This window comes from Vanessa cardui, chromosome 4 (assembly GCF_905220365.1).
Source record: "Vanessa cardui chromosome 4, ilVanCard2.1, whole genome shotgun sequence".
In the NCBI taxonomy this organism is placed as follows: Eukaryota; Metazoa; Arthropoda; class Insecta; order Lepidoptera; family Nymphalidae; genus Vanessa; species Vanessa cardui.
In genome coordinates, this window is record NC_061126.1 from 1,079,901 (window position 1) to 1,107,793 (window position 27,893).

General features: G+C 34.1%; 1 protein-coding gene across 1 annotated transcript in view; it reads right to left on the reverse strand.

The window, feature by feature from the left end:
* The window catches only part of LOC124544270 (neprilysin-4-like), a 65,608-nt gene that overhangs the window by 37,235 nt on the left and 480 nt on the right, over positions 1 to 27,893 (reverse strand). The window contains exon 2 of the mRNA XM_047122744.1: positions 16,604 to 16,680. Within this exon, the coding sequence (XP_046978700.1) occupies positions 16,604 to 16,680 (77 nt within the window). The remainder of the gene's footprint in view (positions 1 to 16,603; positions 16,681 to 27,893) is intronic.

Genomic DNA, 27,893 nt, shown 5'->3' on the forward strand with positions numbered 1-27,893 from the left:
ATACAAGTATGTATATATGAGAATTTATTTGTATCCAGCTCTAGTGAGAGTTTAGTGGATATATCAAAACAAATATAAATATTTTTATACAAGTAGTATATCCAAATCATAAAACAAATTGATCATTTAAAACCATTACAATTAATTCTTATCCGATACATTGGTCAGAATCATGAAGTTTTCTAATTTTTCTATGTATAGTTGTATATATATTATAAAATAGGTGTTAAATAATAATATTATATCAGTTACAATAAATATTGGAACGCCAACGCAATCCGCTTTACGTTATCTCTAATAGGGATAGCCAAGAGAGAGGAAGACAACGGCTGCGTTACAATTACAGATTTCCGGCTGCTTAAAATGTCGAGTCAGTCGTCAGGTTCACTGCCAATGCGAAACTGTGCTAAGCTCTAAAGTCCGATGGCCTGTTTCTTAGATTAAAAAAATAAGAAGAAGTGGTACGCGCGTATGATTACTGAATAGTTTAATATATATATTAAATTTTGTTTTTTTAGTATACAATTTCAGAACACCTCCTTGAATAATTACCACATTTAAGTTATAAGGGTCGCCACAAACGGGTCACCGGCAACAACAAAGAAAGCTAACATCAGCTTATTTCCTTTAGATTGCTCGTGGCCGGTGGCTCGTGTACAGCGACCCTATATTTAGTTAAATTACTGTTTACTATATAAACCGATTATTATCACTGAAGAGTACCTTCTGGCATACATTAATCTAATTAGAGACAATGGGATATAAATATACACAATTAATACTAATATTATAAATACTTACATACTGAATTTGATGAATTTTGATTTGAATTAAACTTGAACTCCAAGGAAAACTTTTATACTGACTTGCAAGCATCAGATAGTCTGATATATTCCTGATTTGATATACTTATAACTATTGTAGAATTCAGAAATAATAAAAATTAAGTATAATATGGTCCGCGCATCCGCTACTTTAGGAGCGTTTGAAAAAAAAAAAATACAGACGAATTGATAACCTCCTCCCTTTTTGAAGTCGGTTGAAAATGAATCGCAATTTTTTTTAAAAAAATTTTTATTAATTACTCCGGCTTCGATTGATTCATAGAGGAATACCTAACGATTTCAGACGTCGTGATTTTGTGACTGACGACGACGGAAACAGTAGTCTCACTGGAAAATGCACACCTTGGGAATGAGATGATCGCCTCCAGGCGAATTTCAAATGACTAAAATATATTTGTATTATTATTAAAAATATATATTGTATATGTAACCTGATATAAAAAAGATGGATCCCGCTGGTTTCTTCGCTGGTTCTTCTCATGTCTGAGTTGTTAAATTCCGAACCGGTGGTAGATTTTTAACTATCAATAAGAAAGTGTAATCACTTCTATTTCGAATAAAGATATGAATATAATATTTTTATAACCAGAAGTAGGAAGTAGGTTAACCTCTAAAACAATTTAAAATAATAATCAATCTACCACAATAAAAAAACATTTAGCCTACAACACAAATAACCATCAATAATCACATTACACCGTAATATTTATATTCGCGATCTCAATGTGTCAGCCAAGAATCTCCCTTTTTTTTTGTAAGGGCAGTTGTGTGACGCATATGTTTCTTATTTATTCCAACAATATGCATAACAATAATGTTTATATCATTTCTAGTACTCGTATTCTCTGCTCTGTGTCTCGATTGTTAATTAACGCAGCGCACGTCCCCTTTTCACCGCTCGACACAAGACGTGCTACCGTGATGGCATGTGACAGGCTTACGGAAAATAACAGTGAAAATATTGCACATTAATTTGATGAAAGACTTTTGGAAGGATTTAATCCTACTATTAACGTACACTGTGTTTTATTTTCAAGTTTTCTTGTAAACTTAATATTTCTTATAACCATATAATCCATCACAAACTTAAATACAAATGCAGCACTAAAATATCTATTTTAGTGCTGCATTTGTATGAGAGATCAATGATCTCATTGATCTCTCATTTCGCTTAAAAAATAAGCATTAAAAAGTTGTGACTCGGTTGCATTTTAAAAACTTTTATTTATATTAAGTAAGTATATTTAGATACGGATTTAGAGATCTGGATCAACGGACGAGGGAAATCCCCTCGAGCCCATACGTATTTTCTAAAATTGAACATTTAAGTATTTTATCGGATGTTTCAATAAAAAATTAATGAGTAAATGACATTATTTTAACAAACATGTTATGTAACAAAAAATAAATATACACTACATTCATAAGATAAGATAAATATACTTTATTGTACACCGAAACAGAAAAAATACAAGAAGCAACACAACAGAATATCAAACACGGTACAAAAGGCGGTCTTATCGCTAAAAGAGTGATCTCTTCCAGACAAAAATTCATGTTATTTAGCTTACGACAGAATTTCCATTTATTTTTTATTTAGAAATTTATTAGCGTGGAGATTTCGGCTAAAATGGGTCCTGGTAGCTTTAAAGTCATGTGCATTTAAAAAAGGATTAAACATTATTGTTTTTAAATATTTCAAAAAACAATATAATGTCGGTGACATCAAAAGACTATTACGTTGTCATTTTGCATTACATAAGCCTCACTTTTTGGAGTGGCGTGTACAAGGTACCATAATCACGTCTAATAAGGACTTCACTTTCCCTCTTAATTGCCGTTGTTCGAGGTTCGAGGTCCGGGCCGCGAACTTTCACATCTTTGCCGGATCGTACAATCAGACTTTACTTCCTACTGAATTTTCGAATACTAAAAATTTTCTATACCATCTGTCGATCTTAAGAGGAAATTACAGATTACTAATATTGAACCATAATAAAAATTATCAAAAGTATAACACCTCGCCTCATTGCCTCCACTGGTGACAGGAGGGCTGGTTCGTTTTTTGCCCAGAGGATCGGAATTGCGATTCAACGGGGAAATGCTGCTAGCATTCTTGCCACCATTCCACGCGGTCAAGATTTATACAGTAACTAGTTTTAGTTCATATTTGTATATATATATTTAAGCATTTAATGTTGTTAATTCTTATGTTAATAAAGAAGAACTAGTTTATATTGAACCATTATGACTTTAATTTGAATGTGATCATTGTTGAAGAAATTGTCTTAATAATCTATGACAATTCAGATTAAATTAGTAATAGTTAATCTGAATTTTACTATCGTTTCAGAAACTGGAGGTTAAAGTTAAGTCTGTTTAACTGTGATAGTGTCAGAAATGGCGACTTGTTCCAACAGCTGACTATGACCCTCAAGCAACCTATTGTTATAACGAATAATAATCACTTTATTAACAATGCCATACATTGCTAATTAGCTATCTAATCTTATAAATAAATTAATAATATTCACGTAACAGCATTTTAATAAATTGTGATCTTAGATTATAAAAAAAATATAATAAATCGTAGATATTTTTTGTTGTAATATTTACATGTTTCATCTTTTTTCAGGGACGATCAAAAGAGTAAATGGTTCTTGCCAAGAGATGCCAAGAGACAGCAAGATCTCAAAAGATGAGACACCTTTACCAACAATGCAATTGTTACAAAGTGACGCAAAGTATATTGACATTAGTTCAAGGTGATCCAGAGATCCGTAAATCTATAAATATCATATAATTTGCCTTCCTATCTTAAACGTCGTACAATGTCGGGCACATCACGATGCAACGACTGTCACGAGTCTATGTAATAGGATCTCTTTATCCCGACACAAGAACTAAATACCAGTAACGTGAATTTGTTATAAATAAATTATATTACCAAAATATTAAACCTAGTAAAGGTCTTATAGCAAAAAATTGAGATAGTATCCTAAACTTTGTATTTCTTCCTATTTCTATTTTTTATAGCACCACAAGAAATAGACAGTTTGAGGGTATCGGTACAAACCATCAGTAAACTTCAGCAGGGAGAACTTTCATCTATTACTAGAGCATCAACAATATAAAGCAATGGCCATACCACATGAGTAAAATCAAAGTCATGGCCAATTAAAATGATTGCTTTCTTTCTTTGAAGAAATTGCAAACCAGAGTAGCAGGTACCAATATTCTACCGCCAAACACTATTATTCAAATATAATTATATATATGTTTATATTTTAATTTGGATTTTCTTTGTGCCAATATGGTACAGGATTTATATTATTTATATCTGTGTTCCTGTGCCCAGGTTTACTGTGCCCAGGCAAAAGGAACAGAAAATCTTCGCTCCCAATATTACTGGCGCATTAGTGATGTCAGAAAAGTTTAATATTATTTATGTTCATAGACTGTAGTGTCACTTACCTTTAGATCGTCCATTTGCTTGTCTGTAATATTTATTTGTATAATTAAATAATAATTTGTTTAAAATAAATACGACAGCACAGATTATACACAAAATTGAGTTTAAAAATATCTCGAAGAAAATCAACCTGACAAGCTACAAGATTGTGAAGTCGAAACTGTCAGGGGTGATCCATCACGAGACGTACAAATGCGTTGACGATAAATTATTCGCATTATTTAAATGAAATGTTTGTGAGTCAGTGCGGCTTTCTTTATGAGGATGCGCGACCTTCGCCTTGGAGGGATTTCCGAGATTTCGTGGAACAAAGGGCTTGACTCCTTGCGATTCCACGCACGTAGCGATTAATAACATTTTTATATAAAATGAAAACAAACGTTACTCAAATAGGCTCTTAGAAGAGCTTTTCAAAGCTTTATTTTATAAGATTATACGTTCAGAAACTTTATATTACAAGACATTTATTTTCTAATTAGTCTAAACTAATCTGTCAAAAAAATCAAAAATCAAAATATATTTATCGTGACTATATCAAGTTATAGTACGACACAAATCAGATGTAAAATCAGCAAATAGAATAAAACCGATTACTGGAGATTTATACAACCAATATAAATAGCTCCCTATCGCGCCGTTCGACGCTATTCGTCGCTATAGATTCTCGCGTCAGTTCAACCCGAGAAAGCAGGTGCACTTAAATCGACGTGCCAAATTGACGAATATATTAGGTAATATGATATTACAAGTTATTATATTTGTGTAAAGATCATATTCACATAAGAAATAAATATTGATAATTTGGGATGACGTACTCAATTCGGTTGTGATCGGTTTTATGAATTTTGCCGATGCTATATCTAAGTTTTCTCGTACTATATATACCTCAAAGAGGCCCTGTACCCGTAAACTAGGAGAACCCGTATCTTAGGGAAATGTGATGTGATGTGTGTCTTCACATTTGAAAACACAGCGTGTAACTTTAAAGCATGCACATTTATAAATATATAACATTATATATTAAATTTAATAAAGCTACATACTCACATATAATAAAATTGAAGTGTCTGTTTGTAATATTAAAATAACCGTTTTGTTTATTAAATGCATATACACGATACGTACACCAAACTATCATGTATTACAATATTTGTCCGTCTATATGTTGCGGCTAATCTTTGGAACGGCTAGTCTGATTTCGGCGTGACTTTCAATGACAATTAGCTGATGTAATAAGAAGTAATTTAAGCTACAACAATAACTTTTGTAAGAAATTCATAAACGCACGAAGTCGCGGGCACAGCTAGACAACAATATAGTTATTTCAATTAACGTAGACCGAAATAGCAGTTAATTTCGCAACAACTGCTAGAATTTGTATTCAATCATCTCAATTGCGAATACCGCGTACATAACGCGAAAAATTGATCGCGTGTGCATCCGTCACACCAGTTATGTCAAATTATGTCAAATTATATAAAGCGTAGACTGCACATAGCGTGGACATTTTATTTATAGTATATACATTTTTAACATTTCTATTATTTGAAATATATTTACATTTTTATTTAGATATACATTAACCACAAGGAGTTTTTTTAAGGTTTCTATTAACTGATATATACATTTATTTACAACAACAACAGCCTATAATTTTCCCACTACTGGGCTAAGGCCCCCTCTCCCGTTGAGGAGAAGGTTTGGAACATATTCCATCACGCTGTTCCAATGCGAGTTGGTGGAAAAATTTATTAACGTACCAATATTTACGATCAATTTTAAAAAGGATAGTTTTAAGATACTTGTTACTAGTACTTTACTTAATATAGTGTTGTGAAGTGACGATTCAAAAGGGCTTGTAATAGTATATTTTGACCTTGATTTTATATATCGTTATAGAGTTTATATTTATTTATTGTGATATTTCTCAAAGAAAACATAATGGTCGCTAATGTGCCAGAAGCTATGGAAACTATGATGTTATATCCCCTGTGCCAGCACTTATATAAGCACAATCACTCTTCAACAACAGCCTGTAAATTCCCACTGCTGGGCTAAAGGCCTCCTCTCCCTTTGAGGAGAAGGTTTTGGAACATATTCCACCACGCTGTTCCAATGCGGGTTGGTGGAATACACATGTGGCAGAATTTCTATGAAATTTGTCACATGCAGGTTTCCTCACGATGTTTTCCTTCACCGTTGAGCACGAGATGAATTATAAAGACAAATTAAGCACATGAATCAGCGGTGCTTGCCTGGGTTTGAACCCGCAATCATCGGTTAAGATGCACGCGTGGGGTGTATTAGATTGTCAGCGTCAGCTACTGTTAGTCGACCTTTAACCTTAAAGGTACAGTTTCTGCATTTATAAAATCGTTGATGGTCCAAAAACCTCTCACCAGTGGCTCCTAGCAGCTGTCAGCACACAGCGGCCACACCCTGGGAACCGCGTCGACTCGCGGGCTAAACCTGGTTGAGGGGGACTCGAGCACTGACATTTTCCGTAATTGTGATGGCTTATGTCAGTGTTTCGAGTTTAACACGGCAACTCCCCGTGCAAGTGCTGTTTGTCTTGGCACATATGCAGTCCACTTTCAGTGGCGAGACAACCAGGCAATGTTGAAGGCCTGAAGGTGGCGATAGGAGTGATGTATCGTTGCCAGAGACTGCATCTTCCTCTCCTCCGATCGTAGCGGTTATCCACTCCATTGGACCAAGGGGAGGTAGACGAGAGGGTGCATCTGTGTATTGCGCGTCCACTTATGCACCTAAATATATCCTGCGTACTTGACTTGGCTTTTGATTAACGGTACTCTCGAACTAGAAGTCCTGTGGCGATAGGTAGAGGTAGAGAAGGCCGGTCTTGATGTATACCGTTCTTTGTCTAATACCTGCACATAGGCGGCTTAGGGAGAGTGGTCGCTCCTGTACTGCGATGGGATGACAGTGCGGTTCGGCAGCACCCTTTGCGACAAAGCAGCTCTATTTAGAGAGGCACTGCTTTCCTCGCCCAGCCGAGGAGGGGGCTAGAAAAGGTGCCCCAAACAAATGCTCATCCCAATTTAATGGGAGGTAGTAACCACGGCTACCTGGACATCCCACACATGCGTGGTCACACCACAAAGAAGCGGAAAGCTAAAATAATCCAACGGACTATGACTTTTGGCGCATGGAACGTCCGAACTCTTTTAGATCGACCCAACAACCTTTGCCCTGAACGAAAAACCGCCATCGTAGCGCGAGAGCTTGGACGGTACAATGTCGATATAGCTGCTCTTAGCGAAACTCATCTAGCTGATGAGGGAGAACTCGTCGAGCGCGGTGGTGGTTACACGTTCTTTTGGAAAGGTACACCAGCTTCTGAACCAAGACGATCAGGAGTAGGCTTTGCAATTAAAACCACACTAGCCTCTAAATTGGTAGAATATCCTGTTGGTATTTCAGATCGTGTAATGTTCTTGCGCCTTCACCTTGAAAACGACAAGCATTTGAATATTATTAGTGTATACTCACCTACGCTTGATAAAAGCGACGACGTGAAAGACCATTTTTACGAAGAACTTTCACAAACGTTGTCCAGAATTCGTAGCTGTGAGAAAATACTTTTACTCGGCGACTTTAATGCTCGTGTTGGACGCGACTTTGAAGCTTGGCCTGGTGTATTGGGGCGTCATGGTATTGGAAATATGAACAGCAATGGCCAGTTACTTTTAACCCTCTGTTCACAATTTCATCTGGCTATTACCAATACCATGTTTAGACTACCTGCTAAATACAAAACCACCTGGATGCATCAAAGGTCTAAGCACTGGCATCTTATTGACTATGCCCTCGTTAGACAGCAGGACATCTCCGATGTCACTATTACACGGGTTATGCGTGGCGCAAACTGTTGGTCAGATCACCGACTCGTGATAACCAAAATGCGTTTGCGTCTATGGCCTCGCCGAAGACCCTGTAAGATCAGGCAGTTTAGCCTCGACCTAAAAAAGCTGGAGTCAGGCGAAACTGTTGATAAGTACAGGGAAGCTATCAACAGTTTAACAACAACTATTGACCCTGCTGCTGACAACACTACCGAAGCTTGGAATAATCTATCTGCTAACATCCTCAGAGCTGCCAAAGAAATTCTTGATATTAAACCTCGCTCAAGTGCAGACTGGTTTGACGATAATGAAAAGTTGTTATCAGATGCTTTGGCAAAACATCGCCAACTTCTTCGTGGAAAAGCTCAGCTGAATCTGAATATTTCTGATAGAATAAGACAGAGTACATTTGAACTTAGGAAAATTACCCGTACAGCAAAGGATGAATGGTGGCAGAACAAAATCGAGTACATCCAATGGCTTGCAGACACCAAACAATTAGGTGAATTCTTTGGTGAGATTAGGAAACTCGTCGGAAACTCACATAAAGTAAGTGTGCCCATCAAATCCACTAATGGCACTCTCCTGGTCTCCAAGGAAGATGTTCTGAATCGTTGGTCGGAGCACTTTAATAACTTACTCAATGTTGATCGGCTGGCTGATTTTGAATATTTGAGAACACTCCCTGAATTACCCAAAAGAGAAGATTTAGTTCAACCTCCTTCACTCCAGGAAGTTATTGAAGCCATCAAGGCTCAAAAGAACAAAAAGTCTGTTGGTGTAGATAATATTCCTGGAGAATTACTGAAGTATGGAGGAGATGCGCTACACCATAAGATCTGGTTGTTCTTTCAAAAGATGTGGGAGGAGGAAGAAATTCCCTCTGATTTTGGTGTCTCGCTCATTTGTGCCATATATAAAAACAAAGGTAGTCGCTCAGAGTGTAACTCGTACAGAGGTATCTCATTGCTCTCCACCGCTGGAAAAGCGTTTGCTAGGGTACTCTTAAACCGCCTAATGGATCTCTCAGAAAGGTTATTACCTGAAACACAATTTGGCTTTAGACCAAACAGAGGCACCTGTGAAGCTATTTTCTCGTTAAGGCAATTGCAGGAAAAAAGCAGAGAGCAGTACCAACCTCTATTCCTTTGTTTCATAGATCTAGAGAAGGCTTTTGACAGTGTGCCTCGTGAGGCGTTATGGATTGTTCTATCGAAATTGGGGTGTCCTGACAAATTTATACGTCTGATAAAGCTTCTTCATGAGAATATGACGTGTAGAGTGCTTGTGAACGGTGCGCAGTCAGAGCAGTTTCCCGTCACCTGTGGTGTAAAACAGGGCTGCGTATTGGCACCGACACTTTTTGCTCTGTATTTCTCAGTCGTTGTGAAGGAAAGTTTAAAAAATAACACAGAAGGTATTCGAATACGGTATCGTACGGATGGTGGCATATTTAACCTTGCTAGGCTTAAATCTCACACAAAGGTATCATACGATCTTATTACCGAACTCATGTATGCCGACGATCTGTGCTTTGTTGCGGATACTTCTGAAGGACTACAAGCGCTTATCACGAGACTTAATACCACATGTGTTAGATTTGGTTTAAAAATTAGCATCGCAAAAACCGAAGTGATTGCTATGGGTGCCGGAAATCAGGCTCCACTGAATCTACACATTAACGGAAATAACTTGAAGCAAGTAGATAAATTCCGTTATCTTGGTAGCAGCATAACAGCCAAAGGCGACCTTGATTCGGAAATCAATAGTAGACTTGGTTCTGCAATGGCTGCTTTTGGTAATCTCCAAGTCCGGGTGTTCAGATCCCATAATATCAAATTAAGTACCAAAATACAGGTGTATATGGCGATCATACTGCCCATCATCTTGTACTCATCTGAGACGTGGTGTCTACATCGTAGCCAAATACGCATGCTTGACAGATTCCATCTAAGATGCCTCCGAGAAATTTTAAACATTAAATGGTCGGATCGGATTCGCAATACCGATGTTCTTCGTCGAGCTAATGTTTACGGCATTGAGGCATATTTGATGCGGCGTCAGTTGCGTTGGTGCGGGCACCTTGCGAGAATGTCAGACGAGCGAAAGGCGAAGCGCATCTTCTTTTCTGAATTAGAGTTCGGTAAACGAAAACGCGGGGGGCAGTACCTACGCTTTAAAGATGTTCAGAAAAGACACATGAAGAGCTGCGACATTGAGGCCTCTCGCTGGGAATCTCTCACTGAAAACAGATCTGAGTGGAGACGGCATGTACATGAAAAAGTACATGCCTATGAAGATAACAGGAAAATAGAACTAGACCTCAAACGCGACAAAATAAAAGCACGTCCACCTGCTAATATAACATACAATTATGTAAATGGTACACTCACTTGCGACACATGTGGTCGCACGTTTAGTGCAAAGATTGGGTATGTTAGTCATGTGAGGTCGCATCGCAGGCTTTAAATATTACCTACTAATTACAAATTCAAGAAAGCTAAGTCACTGTAGCCGAAAACGGCTAGGTATATATTATATGTTACGCGTTCTAACCACTAGGCCATCTCGACTCGGCCAATCACTCTTCAAAATAAAAATACTCCATCTCAAACCAGCATACCCATACTAAACAGATATCATATTTTCTCTTGCCAAAACCTTTCCACTAAAAATACTGAAGGCTAGCAACCCGCCCCGGTTACGCACGGGTGCAATACTAATACTAAATATACTAGAGAATTTGTTTATTTACACATTAGAATCTAAAATAATCAGTAATTTTCTACTATATTGTGCATGTATTATATATACAACAACCTTCCTCTCGAATCACTATCACTTAAAAAAAAAAAAGAAACAAATCAAAATATGAATTGTGTAATATTAAATATCTAAGCATACATAGGGACAGACAGCGGTAAGCGACGCATTAAACTATGTAATGATGATCGTTCGAACAACATGGTGGTACAATTCCATCAAGCCGTGACGTAAAACGTCAAAGAATTACAGTTAAAATGTACGATTTCGAACAAAACATTATTGAATGTTAATTAGGAGTGAACGATAGTTGGAAAACTAGGTTACCACTCAATAGATTACCAAATGTATTATCTAGTGTGTACATTACTTAGTATTCCTTGCATAATTAGCTAATGGAGACGATAGGTAATTATAGTGATGTAAACTGGAAATTATCTGTAATTTTTTCGATTCGAAATAAAAAATATAAGAACGCATCATTAATATCGTCAACGAATAATACTTCTTTACATATATTTATTACTAAAAAAAGGCCTATTATATTTTATAATGACTATAACTCAAGTATAAGCAGAGAAATTTCCATAATTTACACATATACCGTTGCTATATCGAAGGTTGTATGATTAAAGAAAAGAAAGATTCGATCGATAAATCGTAGGTACAAAGAATTTGTATGCGTCGATCGTTTAGTTTTGCATATAATTGACCAGGAACAGCGTCGCGTTATCACAATACCGTGTCAGGCGATGATACATGTGTAAATCTTTCTCCGTAATGCCTCGTCGATAATTCCGTGTCATTGTATGGCAATTACACGGCGCGTGTGTTGATTAAATTATATTTTCATTGATATTGAATCTTCGATTTACGTATTCACAGTGGAGTTTTCTGTCTATGTAAAATGACTCGTGATATGTAAATTAACTCGTAAGTAAATATGATTACAAGCCTGTCTATCAGATGAAAAAACTTTCATTAATTGGTCGGGGTGGGTTCTATGTGTTAAGTCTCTATCTCGATTCCAAATCTATATTTCTATATTAAAATATTATAAATGTGAAATTAACTGTGTCTGTCTGTCTGTCTGTGTCTCTTTCACGACCAAACCGCTGAACCGACTTTCATGAAATTTGCTATGAAGCAAACTTGAACTCCGATAAAGGAAATAGGCTATCTTTTGTCTGACACATGATAAGCGACGCTCTAAAACGCGAACAAAACCGCGAAAGACTACTAAATCTAAATTTGTTCAGTAGTGTTTGTGTAGAAGAGAAGTAGTTATCCATTCATATAACCTCACAAACATTGGCGTTTTATTTACACCTTTATATTTCATTAAATAAATATTCTAGAAATTTCTATAAGATAAAATAACTTTATATAGGAAGTATAAAGTTTAATTTTTAAGATAATGATGTTCCACGTTTAAATTGAATGCATTTTTTTCTGTGCATTAATTTTTAATACATGTGTTTTTGTTACCTAGTGCAATAACAGAAAATGCAAATTTAAACATATTCGAAGTATGAATTATGAATGTATAATACCATAGTGCTTACATTGAGCTTATCAGCTACGTGTCATATCATTTCCGACGAATACATCATCTAGTTTTACATTGTTTTGGTACAACTTAAAATGTATCTAATCACTTTAAAAATAAAGTTTGAAGAAGAATGATGTATTTGAGATTAAATGTTTATTTTGTTCATAAAACAATAAGATATTTTCTGTAGAATTTTATAAATTGTATTTACAAAGTGTATGTAGTGATAAAAGCCAGTCTTCATACGGAGATTATAGCCTTCATACTTCCTTTAGATTTCTTGTAATAATACATATACATATATTTTTCTGTGTTCTTACTATCGCTGTGACCATTTATTTGGAAAACGATTGATGTATTATTATTATATATGTACACATACAATTACTTAGAAAATTATGAAAGAAAACTCTTCTTCACATCGATTCTCTGTTCATATTTAATTTGTATGTATTAGCAACTTTAGTTGTGTATGTAATAAACTATATAAACTGAATGCTTTACGAAAAATTAATTATTTGAGTTCATTCTCACAATGTCTCATAATATCTATATATAGAACAGCCTGTATAACAATATTAAAAATAAGCACAGACAGACAGTAACTGTAAATATTGACGCAGCACTATTAACTGCAAATGTCATTTTCACTAAATCTGCATTTGCACTTTCTTATCTAAAGCATGGATGTTATGGAGCTGCGTAACCGTAATTGAATCCGATAAAAACTTATAGCTTAATTATACTTAAAGATAGTAGCTAATGCATTTAAATAAAGTCAAAGTGCTACTTTTTAATGTTCTCTTCTATAATATCTGTATAATGTTATATTCTTAACTGGAAGTATATGAAACGATTGGATAATCCGGAATAGTCAAATCAAAATCATAATCAAAATAAACTTTATTCAAGTGGGCTTTTACAAGCACTTTTGAATCGTCATTTAACAATTAAGTGAAGCTACCACCGGTTCGGAAAGTAGATTCTACCGAGAAGAACCGGCAAAAAACTCAGTAGTTACTCTTTTTAAACATTTAAAAAAATACAAAGTTATGTTAGTTCATACAATTATTTAAATTAATATATCCTGGCTGGAAGTCAACAGGTATTAATTCCACGCTTTTTTATCATCTACAAAATCTTGTATCGAATAATATGCCTTTTTTACCAATGTATTTTTTATAAACGATTTGAATTTATGAAACGGCAAAGTTAAAAATGTCTACAGAGTTTTGTATACATAACAACAGATCTTAATCCACAAAGTACATGACACCAGTTATTCTTACAAACTGTAATTTATATTGCTGTATCTCGAATTGAAAAAAGTCCTTGCCTAGACAAAGAAGGGGCAGATAATATTTTATGTTATAGGTGACAAAAAAGCAGGATTCTCATTTGACAGAATGTGACTACCACCGCCCATAGACATCTGCAACACCGGGGGGCTTGCAGGTGCGTTGCCGACCTTTAAGAAAGGAGTACGCTCTTTTCTTGAAGGTTCCCAAATCGAATCGGTTCGAAAATACCGCCGGTGAAAGTATATTTACAATAACAGTGTCTTTGTAGTAGACAAAGTTCTGATGCCTTAAATAAATTACTTGCAACACATGATAATTAATGTTTGGTGTACAAACATGTTAATTCATTCTTGACCTCCTGAACCGTTAGGATCATACAGCACTGGTACGTCATCGCTCAATATCGGCGAATTCCACAACACGCCCAACAGTCTATTCCTAACATACGATGCATAGTCTAGCTGCATATTGTACGAATATTCTAATATATAGCTGTATTTTACCTCGTATTTCATATCGTTATTTTTTTCTTCCTAAATAATAATTTAGACGACTTCAATTAATTTCCGTATACATATACAATTATCCTCAAATTTCTTAGTTATATATATTTATATGCGTATTAAGTATAAGTATCAGTGTGTAAATATTTGTATGTAAGTGTATGGCTGCACACACTCAGCTCAAAATGGATTGTCTGGAGGATATGGCTAATTAGCCATCTCTGCATGTTATACAAATCATAAAAATAATTGTTAATATTTCTGTTTTTATGTTTGTGGTGTACAATAAAGAATATTAACTAAATTCATCTTAAAGTATTATAAGTATAGAAATGCCCTTTCTTACATACAGATATGTTTTTATGAATTACGTATAGTTATAGGACCAGCTATAGTGGTAAGTGGTCACCTTCGCTCACAGACATTGGCTCTACGCCACTAACCTTGGTATCAAAGATGCTATCTCTCTTCTGCCCTGTACTTACAATACCTCCCTCATCCTTCAAACCAATAATACCAAGTATTGATGCCGTAGAATATCTGATGACTACATACTCAGACAGACCAAGAGATCTTTCTTCTCTTTCTAATTAAAGTACCTAAATGATTAATTACACTTCTTTCATTATCAACTAATATATCACTACTAATATAGATTTTAAGCCCATTGTGCAATAATATTAACATATTTTTTTTAGTTATTAAACAAAACTCAAAAAAATTGTATGTTCTTTTTTTCATTACAATCCAAAAAAATCTACTTTTTAGTGTATAATAGATATATCCTAAGTTATATGTGTATCCTAAGATTACTAAGAATCATATAATCTGGTGTGAAAAACAGTCACGGCCATGCAGCTTGATTCTTCTCCCAGTAATGCTGTACCATTTAATAAGTAACTCTTAATCTTGCTAAATATTTATCCATAATTTAACCAATTTGTACCAATCTTGTATTGCTATTCCTTCGATACGACGGCACACATTTAATGATAACACTTTTGCCGTCATATTAATTATCTTCGACTCGCGTTTGTAAAGGATACGTGTCTGTTTAGTAACATAATATTTTTTATCTCCCTATTGTGAATAGATTGTAATACGTATTAATAAGTATTATACTTCTCACACGCGTTGCCAATGCCTATAAATAAAACTTCTGTGTTTATTTACCAAAATCTGTGAAACATTAAATAGTCTGTTGACAGGTCTATTTATAGTTGAGATTAAATCAGGATGTATTACGAATTTTTTTTATTAAAAAATCGATGTTTCGAGATTCGTCATTCGAATGTTTGGAATCGATTTTCTCGTTTATTCTATGTAAAGATCTGCAATGTGATGAAGGTGCATTATTTATGCGGGTACGCATTCTCGGCACAGCAGTATTGCATAATGCAATGATGCTCCGCTGTGCCACGTCTGCACACTTCCTTGATTTCTCAGTAGTCTTATAAATAAGTTCATTTGAATATGTATGAAATAAATTAGATAAAAATAATTTCAGGATGTTGATTTGATACACAACAAAGAAACGTGGTTTGTTTTTAATCAAATCGACTTAAAAAAGTATATAATATGACAATTCAAAGAGAAATATCAAAATGAGGAATATTTTAACCCTTCTATTACCTAGGTATAAATTAAAGTTAATAAACTTCTGCTCATGGAGCTATATATAATTTAAATTTGAATTAAATATAAAAAGTCTATTTAATTAAATTAGAACAGATATTTAACTGATTGCTATATACCTATTGCTTGTCTTGTGTCGTACGTATGGATATACACACGTATACAATACACCTGTCTTAATAAAACATATAATTTATCAATATTACATTTGTCAATTTCATTACCTGGGACGATAAATGGTCAATAACACTAATTTCTAAGTATTTATATGAAAAATAAAATCCATATGCATACTTATATCATAAATGCTAAAACAAATCTGTCTGTCTGTTTGCCTTGCTTTCACTTCAAAACTAACGGACCGATTTAAATTAAATATGGTACACAAATAGCCTAGAACCCGATAAAGGACATAAGCCACTTTTTAATTGGAAAAAAGTTTTGTAAACAAAGTGGTCTTACATCAAAGTATCTAAATATATTGAGTAATATTGTTAATATTTTCTACGCGAGCAAAACCGCAGGTTTTTAGAGTACTCTTAATTATCTTCTCTTTAACTTTTATTTTATTTAAGGTTATGCTGAAAGTGTTCGTTTATAGTTCTAAGTACATACATTAGCTATTTCAGCCCTTACAGTGGAACGTAAGAACAATAATAAACTTACAATTTCTCCTCCAGTCCGCTGGCGGTATCCGGCAATTGTGCAGCTGACCGCTGGCTCTCACTGTCCATATCCTTGACCTGACACAAAAATATTATGGTTTATATGCATATACATGACTGACTTTTTGTTCTAATGGTTCAAAACCCAGAGGCAATAAATTTATTATACATTCTCAGGAAACATGAGCAGCTTATTCACTCGATTACAGCAAGCAGTGTCCTTTAACTTCAACATCAGCAAAGCATCAATTAGGAAACAAATTTGATATCCAATGATCAGCAGTTGAAAATAACTGTTATAATAATTATCTATATTCACCAAGCCAAACTTCAGACCAATGGGGGGATCGAATTTATTTGCAGTTTTAATCAAGACTTTACCCACGCTTACCAATAGCACACTAATAAAAGTAAAAAAAAAGTAAAGTAACAGCCCATAAATTTCCCACTGCTGGAATGTTAAGATGCACGCATTCTAACCACTGGGTTATCTCAGCTCAGCAGACTAATAGTAGTAGTTAAATAGGTTGTATAAAAATTAGCATTATTCTATGAAAATAACTATTTCAAATTTGCCACAACCAAAGACAAGACAGTACCGTCGTGTCACGTTCAGGGTCAATTTAAACGTAACAAAAATCATAATTTTATATTATTGGTATTTATCAAATTACTTTTTTGTTCCATTCGTTGTCGAAACGCTTGGCCCTTGGAGTAATGGTGCCAAAAAGCCAAAAAGCCAAAAAGCTTCATCACAAGTATAACACCTCGCCTCTTTGCCTCCACTGGTGACAGGAGCGCTGGTTCGTTTTTTGCCCAGAGGATCGGAATTGCGATTCAACGGGGAAACGCTGCTAGCATTCTTGCCACCATTCCACGCGGTCAAGATTAATACAGTAACTAGTTTTAGTTCATATTTGTATATATTTAAGCATTTAATGTTATCAATTGTTATGTTAATAAATGATAAATTTTTTCATTGGTAAATGATATCAGTAACAAGAACATATCACCGAATAATGATTATTAATTATATAATCAGCTTAGCGTGACATCAGACGCATTGTGCTGAAACAATGGGACGAGATAAGAGTAAGATAAATACACCAATGAAAACATAAACCGGTCAGCAAGATGCAGATCATTGAATTGCCGAATTAAATGATATAACGTTTACGTTCGATGATAAGATCACTACGATAAAAGTAACGAAACAAAATTTAATCCGTTTCATTTAATTATTTATCACCAGACTCATTTCTGAGCTAAATTATAAAGTAATTTCTATATGAGATGTTTTTTTTTTAAAGATGTTGTATAAAATGATGAAGTCAAAAAAGTTCGTATATAATTTTTAAATTCAAAATTATTTTCAGACAAATATAACAGTTCACAAAAATAGGGAAATGCTGGCTTTCTTACGACAATTCATCATCTTTGAAATTATTATTATGTAAATATAAACACATAAATTAAAAAAACAAGCAACAACTTTTTACAAATAATACCTAGCTGCAGAGGTCATAACATACCTCCTTTGGAGTCAATAAGAACCAATAAAATAGTGATAGTAATACAACATAAACAAATTATATGCGTTGATAATTTATTTATTCGGCCACGGCTAACTAAAATATTATTGCACCGTAGTTCAACGTATCACAATTACTCGCTGTACTTTTAAATTATTGACAAATCGTTTCAAAATCAACTGCAATAGTTGTCTTATTTCTTGTTACAGTTCTATTATGATAGGATTTTTTTAACAAAGTTAAGACGTCACTATTTCTGGGACTTTATCAAGGTTACGCTAACGCTAATTTTCACCTACTTTCTGTTAACGCAGGATTAATGACCATTGTGACCATTTAACATTATTTTAATCGTAACTAGTCATAATAGATATTCATCAAAGCCTTGTTCGCTTGGTCTCATCTTACCGAAACACGCTTAACATCCCTGGAAACCACAGTCTTGCGGTATAGTTAATGATTCTAAGCTGTTTCACCGCAAGCAACGATCAATCTTCATTTGTTTTATTTCAGTTTATGATTCATATCGTGTTTGGTGATGAAAGAAAACATCATGAGAGATAGAGAGAGAGAGAGAGAGAGAGAGAGAGAGAGAGAACACTGACATGAGGACCTGAGGTGATTTTTTTATTACTGTGTATCGAATTTGAGGTGCATTAATTCCGATATTACTTTTTAAAAAGGTTTAGAGAGGTGTTAGACCAGCAGTATAGCATTTATAGACTGTTCAACGACAACAACAACAACAGCCTATAAATTCCCACTGTTGGGCTAAAGGCCTCCTCTTCCATTAAGGAGGGGGTTTGGAACATATTCCACCATGCTGTTCCAATGCGGATTGGTGGAATGCACAACAACAACAACAACAACAGCCTGTAAATTCCCACTGCTGGGCTAAAGGCCTCCTCTCCCTTTGAGGAGAAGGTTTGGAATATATTCCACCACGCTGTTCCAATGCGGGTTGGTGGAATACACATGTGGCAGAATTTCTATGAAATTTGTCACATGCAAGTTTCCTCGCGATGTTTTCCTTCACCGCTGAGCATGAGATGAATTATAAAGACAAATTAAGCACATGAATCAGCGGTGCTTGCCTGGGTTTGAACCCGCAATCATCGGTTAAGATGCACGCGCTCTAACCACTGGGCCATTTCGACTCTTAGATTTCTTTCTTATAGAATGTTCATCATCAATTTAACCATTATACAGCTATATTAGGTCGGAGGTGTTATATAGTATTTTTAATCATCATTATCATTACATATTACATTATAAGACAAAGTCACTTACCGCTGTCATTCCCTATGTATGCCTAGATCTTTGAAATTGCACAACGGATTTTGATGCGGTTTTTTAATTGATAGAGTGATTCGAGAGAAGGTTTTCGTATTTAATATATGGACAATATAGTAACGAAACAAGCAATATATTATGTAGTATATTTAGTAAGAGCATTGCACACGCGCGAAGACGGGGAAGGAAACTTAAATAAAATTCAATTATTAAGAGGAGAATTTTTAACGAGCTGTGAGATACTTACTTGCTTTTACTTTTGATAACTAGCGACGTTCTATTATCAGTTATCATCAGTGTTTCTGTACTATATTTTCCATGTATTATATACCTTCCTCTCGAATTACTCTATCTATTTAAATAAACCGCATCAAAATCCGTTGCGTAATTTTTAAGATCTAAGCACACATAGGGACAGACAACTTTGTTTTATACTATGTAATGATAATGATACTGTCTGTCGAAATATAACATATAACGAAAGCAAGCGTTAAACGTTTATGCAGTATATAATGAATCAAAAATATACTCCAATAATGCATACGTGTACGACAAGTGCTGAATGGAAATTTTAAAACATACAACATCATTCGAAGTTGCCGTTTTTTCAACGTAAAGATTCTACCCAGTATTATATTATTAAACCAGGTTAAAACAATACAATGACGCTTAGATATCCCGTATCAAGGAACACTAACTCTAAGATATTTTAATTCTTATGTCGAATAGTGCGTGTTATTGAAGCTGATTATTTACGATCGAAACATTAGTACTACATGACGTCAACGGTAGTCATAATATCTGAGAGCGATCTACTAACGATCTGCCAAATGCAAGTATAATCGAACGCGCGGACTGAGTTATGTCATATTGTTCGTGCAATGTGTTCCACTTGCCACACTGTTCTACTTCTGACTTTTTCTTATTTCTTTTTAGGCATTCGCCTTCCGTTGAATTCGAAAGGAAATAAACTCATCACGAAATGTGCTTTTGTGGTATAATTTCGCATTGTTGCACAGACATACACTTAGAAAATTGTACAAAATCTTTTATTAAAAATAAAAATATTATTTTTAATTCGAAGCAAGAGAACATTTTCCATGTAACAACTCACGATCTTAAAGGTAACATAAATAAAAACATTAAATGAAATATTTTCAAATTTTTTTAAGCCTGAAATGAATGATGTAAATTTCGATACAGTTTACTGTTACTCAATCCTTAATATTTTTTAATAATATAATAACGTGAGACCATACTTATTGCGACAAACTTATGATTTCTCCTTAACCGTGGGAGAACGAATATGTTTCTTTGTAGTACTTTCCCTTTAATGTATTCGGCACATTGTTGTATGTGACATCCTTACGTCGCTATATGCGATTATTGAAGGTTTGTGAAATATATGAGTTTGATAATACCTTAAGGAAAAATAATTAGACTGTGTTTGACGACCTCCGTGGTCGAGTAGTGTGTACACCAGTTTTCATGGGTACGCCACTCCGAGATCCCAGATTCGATTCCTGGCCGAGTCGATGTAGAAACATTTCATTAGTTTTCTATATTGTCTTGGGTCTGTGTTTGTGGTACCTTCGTTACTTCTGATTTTCCATAACACACGTGCTTTAGCTACTTACATTGGAATCAGATTAATGTTTATGATGTTGTCCAATAATTGTTTATTTATTATGTATTTATTTACTCCTTATATCTCCCATAATTCGGTAAATTAAATACCACCAGAAAGAGTAGTTCGTTAGTTGAGAAACGGCTTAATGCATGCTTTTCGAAATTCTAGGCAATTACTGGTAATTACTTGATAAAAAAGAAGTATAACATTTAAACGGCCCAAGTCGGAAATCAAACGAATTTAACGATCAAACATACATTTATATTATCTGTATCTTTATTTCCACCATAAAACTAGAAAGTGTATCTTGTTATACGCGATAATCTAAAACCAACAGCAAACAATCGAGTTATCAGGAAATAATGATTGTGCACAATTAACATCGTAATTCAAAAAAAATAATAATATAAGTCGATTTTAATAATTCAGTTCATCAAACTTAAGCTTAAAAGTAATTTCTATTGTCTATTTGTTTTGTATCCACATATACACGGAAATAATAGTCACGACCAAATATGAACTGCCAAACTCAGAAGTCTATCTATACATTTCAATAACTTATAGTAATAAAGCTGAGATGGCCCAGTGGTTAGACACACACCACCACCCACATGTTCATTCCACCAACCCGCATTTGAACAGCGTGGTGGAATATGTTCCAAACCCTCTCCGTAATGGAAGAGGAGGCCTTATCTCAGCAGTGGGAAATGTACAGGCTGTTACTTTACTACTTTTAATATAATAATAAAATATTACAACGAATCTTAATTTAAATACTTAAAATGTTTTGTCAGATTTGATTATTTTGTAAAAGAAAAGATATAAATGAACTAATAACTAACTAATACAATTAGTGGATTGTAGAATATACGAACTTGCACCATTTCGGTACGTAACGCCAGCGCCATTTTTATTTTTTTCCCGCTAACCTGATGTCACTATTTAGCCATAGATTAAATTGTAATAAGAGCAACTGAACCGGAACAAAAGTGGTTTTCTATGGAAATCTCAAGTTCAAGATAAAAGTGATGTAAAATACTTATTTCGTAGTTTCGTTTTTGTTATACTTACTTTATCTTTCCTATTAAACGTGTTTGTTTATTGTGATTTTATTATTGACTTAATCGTTGTAATTTAATTACAACGCGGATGCATAAAACCACGATTATTATTCATGGAACGTCTTCCATACATTACTCTCTGATTGTCGCGATGGGAAACGAATGCTATGGTTCGTAATATAAGATAAATTACATTCTAGTGGCATGATACAATACTATGAGTTTTATTGAACAAACATATTATAATATACATGATTAAACAAATAAAGGAAACATTTTATTTAATTACACGTTTATATTAAATTTTCTAAAACGATATACATAAATGTATTCAATTTAATATTAAACAAGTCTGTCTGATATACAACGCACAACACAAAACAGAATAGGAAATAATGCACAGGAATTCTGAATGGAAATTAAATGAGTTCTAAGAAAATGTAGGAATTCAGCACTCAAAATGGGTGAAAAATTAACGAAAGCTTGTATGGAAATTCAATGTATTCGAAAGTAAGAAATATGGAATTTTGGTTTATTTTTATAACTAATTAATATATATTAGATTGTCTTTGAAAACTCATCACACAAGAGGGAGAAATTGGTAATGAACGTTTGCAAATAATTTTTCAACGCTTTGCATTTTTACATACAATGTTTCCGATTGTATATTGCATATGATATCAACAGAATCTGGGTTTTGCATTTTATTCAAAGATATATAAAGATGCTGAGTAATTATTATTTTTATACTATATGTTTATAATCTTCAATTACAAAATATAGTATAGTTTTAAGATTTCAAATATGCAGGCATATAAGTATTGATTTATAACATTTCAAATATTTCCAATCGCATGCCTTAAGATCACTAAAATCGATTATAGTTCAGGTACCTCTATAATGTGCGCGTGCGCATCCTTTAAACAAGGACACGAGCTTTTACTTCAAGCACTACCTAGAATTTGTTCTAATAAAGACTTTGCGTTCTAGTTTTAGATGCGGTTTAAAATATAGTAGATTTTAATGACGTGAAGTTGGGAATCGAATTTATATTTATAGAGTTATCACTGCAATTAGCCATAATTTTTGAATGACAGCCGTGATTAGTAATCGGGTAGCCATAGATTGGCACAATAATACGAAAGTACTATTCCCGACTAATTTGAACTTGTCTCTCTTAATGGAAGTAGTATTATCACTATTAAATTATTGTCTTGTTAAACTACTAAGTATACTGTTCTATTACTAGTAGCCCGCCGGCATAATCCCACTCTAACATAGATTACCATACTATCAAATATAAAAGCCTTGATTGATGATGATTGATTATTTATGAATCTTCTTTCATTATTAACCTTTCTCATTCTCGGAACATACCGTACAAAGAGCTTTGAAAAAACAAATTCTGATACGTATAGATCCATGGAATATGTTCCAAAAGATTCACCACAAAGGGAGAGGAGGTCTTAGCCCAGCAGTGGAAAATTTACACGTTGTTGTTGTATGGATCTAGTCGCAATTTCTAAGACGAGTACTATCATTACTATGCCTATTTATTATTATTCCGTTCACAAACATTAACTTATTACATTTTATATTGAACATTTGTAATGTATCTTATCATTGTTCAATTTTATCTCCGCAACAATAATGTCATGAGCCTAACGAAATCTGAATGTGAATCACGCAGTTTATGGGCTATGTAACGGATAGTACGAATACACACGGACAACTGGCTACGTACTCCTCTTTGTGTATATGTGACATATTTGAATTTTACCATTATAATACTGAAACGATCGGTTATCTCTTTAGAAAAGAGCATAATGTTATTGTATGTATTGTTTCTATTTAACGGCGAATACGTATGTAGGTCACTTCGAAGTTCGTTTGGTAAAATATTGATCTGGCTAACTGTTATGGGAATGTTTCTTACTCCTTCATCATCATTACACAGTATACAACAAAGTAACTTACCGCTGCCCGTCTCTATGTATGCTTAGATCTTTTAAATTATGCAAGGGATTTTAATCCTTTTTTTTTTTTTTAATAAATAGAGTGTTTCGAAAGGAAGGTTTTTGTATACAACACATAACACTAATAATTTTAGAAGTGTCTAATGTATTGTCGTGAATAAACAAATTCTGTTGTATATTTAGTGTCAGTATTGCACCCGTGCGAAGCGAAGCCGGGGCGGGTCGCTAGCATATTATGAGTGCGAAAGTGAGTTTGTTCGTTTGTTACGCTTTTACCTCTTAACTATTCAACCGATCATCATGAAATTTAATACACGCTGACATGAGGTGCTGATCTTTCTTTACATGTGAAACCGTGGGGTTAGTAGTTCATTATACAATGTTAATTTGGATGGAGTTAATTGGCATGGCCGTAAATCAGTAGGTTATTTTAATGGCAGGAAACAAATGACTAAATTGTGTGTTTTTAAATGCCAATGATAAGTGTTCACCTCTGTCCAGACATTGGCATTGTGGCCATTCCTTACATTGTCAATGCGCTGCCAAGCATGGAATCTAAAGATGTTAATATGTTCCTAGTCCGTGTAATTACTCTGACTCATTCTTTTACCGGAACGCAGCAATATAAAGCATGGCTGTTCGGCGGTTGTATAAATGGTTACCGAGTAATGCTATTACTGGATATTATTTTATAAACTCGAATTGGTAGACTGCATAATTGATATGAATGATATATTGTCTATAATGGTAGAGGCCTTTGTGCAAGCCGGCTTGGGTAGCTCGCTAAATTTTAAGAGTGAGTAAGCTGCAGCAATTGCTGCTTACGTGCTTTTAGTATGTACAAGTATTTCATCAAAATTGGTTGACTTTGGCAATATTATAAATGATTAATATTTCAACGCTGATGCTGGTAAGGTGTAAGAAAACTGATCAAAATTTAACGTTTTCTACGTAAACCACAAAGCATTACTTTTAAACGGACGCGTCCTAACACCACGTCACTAACAGACATGTCCTCATGTACCGAAAGTTAATACAGTTTATTAATTTCCAAACTAGCTTCCCGTCAATACAAAGTATTTTTCCAATAGATCCGAAAGTTTATATGTCTCTTTTATCTAAATCCCAGACTATGTTATGCTACGTAATATTTCATTGTTATTGATTCAGTGGCTTAGTCGTAATGAGGTCGCAAATAAACAGTAGAGTTACTTTTGAACGTCTAACATTATTTTGATAGAAACCTATTATATACATATGCAGTCAATTATTAAATTATATATGTTAACACTGTTAATATTTCCCATCGTAAAGTTTACTTTCGAAACAAAAATAATCGAGCTGACAAAAGTGCTTACCCCTTTGTCATCTCTTCGTATTTAGTATAAAACAAAGTTACTTCCCACCGTTCGTAATTCGGATGTCGTAAGCCACGCAAAGGATTTTAATGCGAGTTATTTTATGAATGAATGTATGATTTTTTAATTCAATTATTTTTGAACAAAATCTCAAATCCAAACATATGACATCCCTAAAACGCGAGCGAAACCTCGGGCGACTAAAAGTAAAAGTAACAGCTTGTAAATTTCCCACTGCTGCGATAAGGCCTCCTCTACCATTAAAGAGAGGGTTTGGAACATATTCCACCACGCTGTTCCAATTCGGGTTGGTGGAATGCACATGTGACAAAATTTCGATGAAATTAGACGCGTGCAGGTTTCCTCGCGATGTTTTCCTTCACCGCCGAGATCGAGATGAATTATAAACACAAATTAAGCACATATATAAAGTGGTGCTTGCCTGGGTCTGAACCCGCAATCATCGGTTAGGATGCACGCGTTCTAACCACTGGGCCACCTCAACACGGGCGACTATTAGTTACTTATACTTTTATTAAAATAAACAATAAAGAATCTTCCTAAATACATCGTTAAATGTGCTAACAGCTCATTATTTAATAATAATGAGTTGCTGGTCGACGAAAAGTGTTTAAAACTATAAATAAGGCAAACGTAAGGCTACCTATCCCATCAGGCAAGCCGTTTCACTTGCCTTGCTGAAGCTGCGACAAAGGAACCAGCCTTATTCGTTACTCTGAGACCAGTGCCAATGATGCTTAGGTTTATTTTTAATGTTTTCATCTTTCAAATAAAGCAAACACAATCTCTATGATATTATACGTAAACGATATTGAATAATAGTTACTTATTTGAAAAAACGATTTGATTGCTTGATTTCTAACGGTTGAAAAAATTACAGTATTCATACTCGCTTATAATTTATATGATATTTAATTCATTTTTTACTAGCGACCCGCACAGCTACACGGGCGCAATACTGATACTAAATATATTACAGAATTTGTTTATATACGAAATCACAGTAGTAACTTATCAGTAGTATGTAGTAAAGTATCAGTTTTTCTTTTATTAAATTATCCATGTATTATTCACAAAAACTTTCCTCTCGAATCACTCTATCTATTAAAAAAAACCGCATCAAAACCCGTTGCGTAATTTCGACTGAGCATACATGGGAACAGACAGTGGTAAGCGACTTCGTTTTATACTATGTAATGATATTTAGTAAATTAGAATAAGAGCTTTTTTTATAATGTCTAATTTATTGTTGAAACATAAATTAAAAACGAAAGAAATTAAATAAATAAAAATAGAAAATATAATTTTTAATCTCGCTAATAACTAACCTAGATATGAACAGATGACAGACTGTAAAACAATCAGATACCTAGTTTATTAAATCTGCCAAGACCATATCGAGCCACGCGGAATATAGAGTTCCCTAGTTAATATGGCTTACGAAAATAACTACACAATTTTTATTTGTATTGTCACTGAGTATGATTATTTGTTTGCATACATAGTACATATTACATATTAGTAAGATTGTTTTTTTAATGTGATTGTGACAGACGTAAATATAATTTATGCATTGCATTAAAACTTCAAACAGCTGCTGTTTATTTATACGGAACCCTAAGACTGTTTTATTGTATTAATTTATGTCGTGTCCTCTCATTCGAGGTTGTTTAATAGTGACAGTTTCAGTGATAAGACCGACTTTAATACTATCGTACTTCCGATGTAACGCGTGTTCTCATAATACTGAAACTTTGAAAACATTCTTAAAATTATTGAATAAGAATCTGATTGTAATACCCAAAGACATGAGTGAATGAACTGAATGAAGATTAAAAATAAAATTATAATTTAATTGTAATTGTTGATATCTTGTACAACTCGCACCTTGTTTTATTTTTAGCCGAGTCTAGGTCTAATTCAGAAAAATAATTCTATATGGAATATTGTTGATATTCTTGTGTTATTTGTCCCAAGCGGTACATCGTACTTAGTACAAAATAAATTTTGTTATATGTATATATTTTAATAAATATCATCAGTCACATTTCAGAGAATGGAACTCGTCTTTTGAATAAAAAAAAAAACTAACAAACAGTTTTTACCTTCGACATATACGAATACAAAAAAAAGTAATAGCTGTGTTTTTCATGTATAACTTTAACCTTTATTTTTATTGTATAGATAAAATTATTATTTTGTATTAAACGTTTATTGTTATCACGTGAATTCTCATTGTCAAATTTATTGGTAGCCTTAGTTAGTTGCCTTTTTTATTTAAGAAAAGAACTTCATTAAAAAAAATGATTCCGTTCATTAGTGTTACGTTATTATTTATCTTGCGCGAAGACGCACCATCAAGGTTTTGCGGATAGTTCTTAAATAATTTCGAAGACAAATGCAGCCTACCTACTTATTTT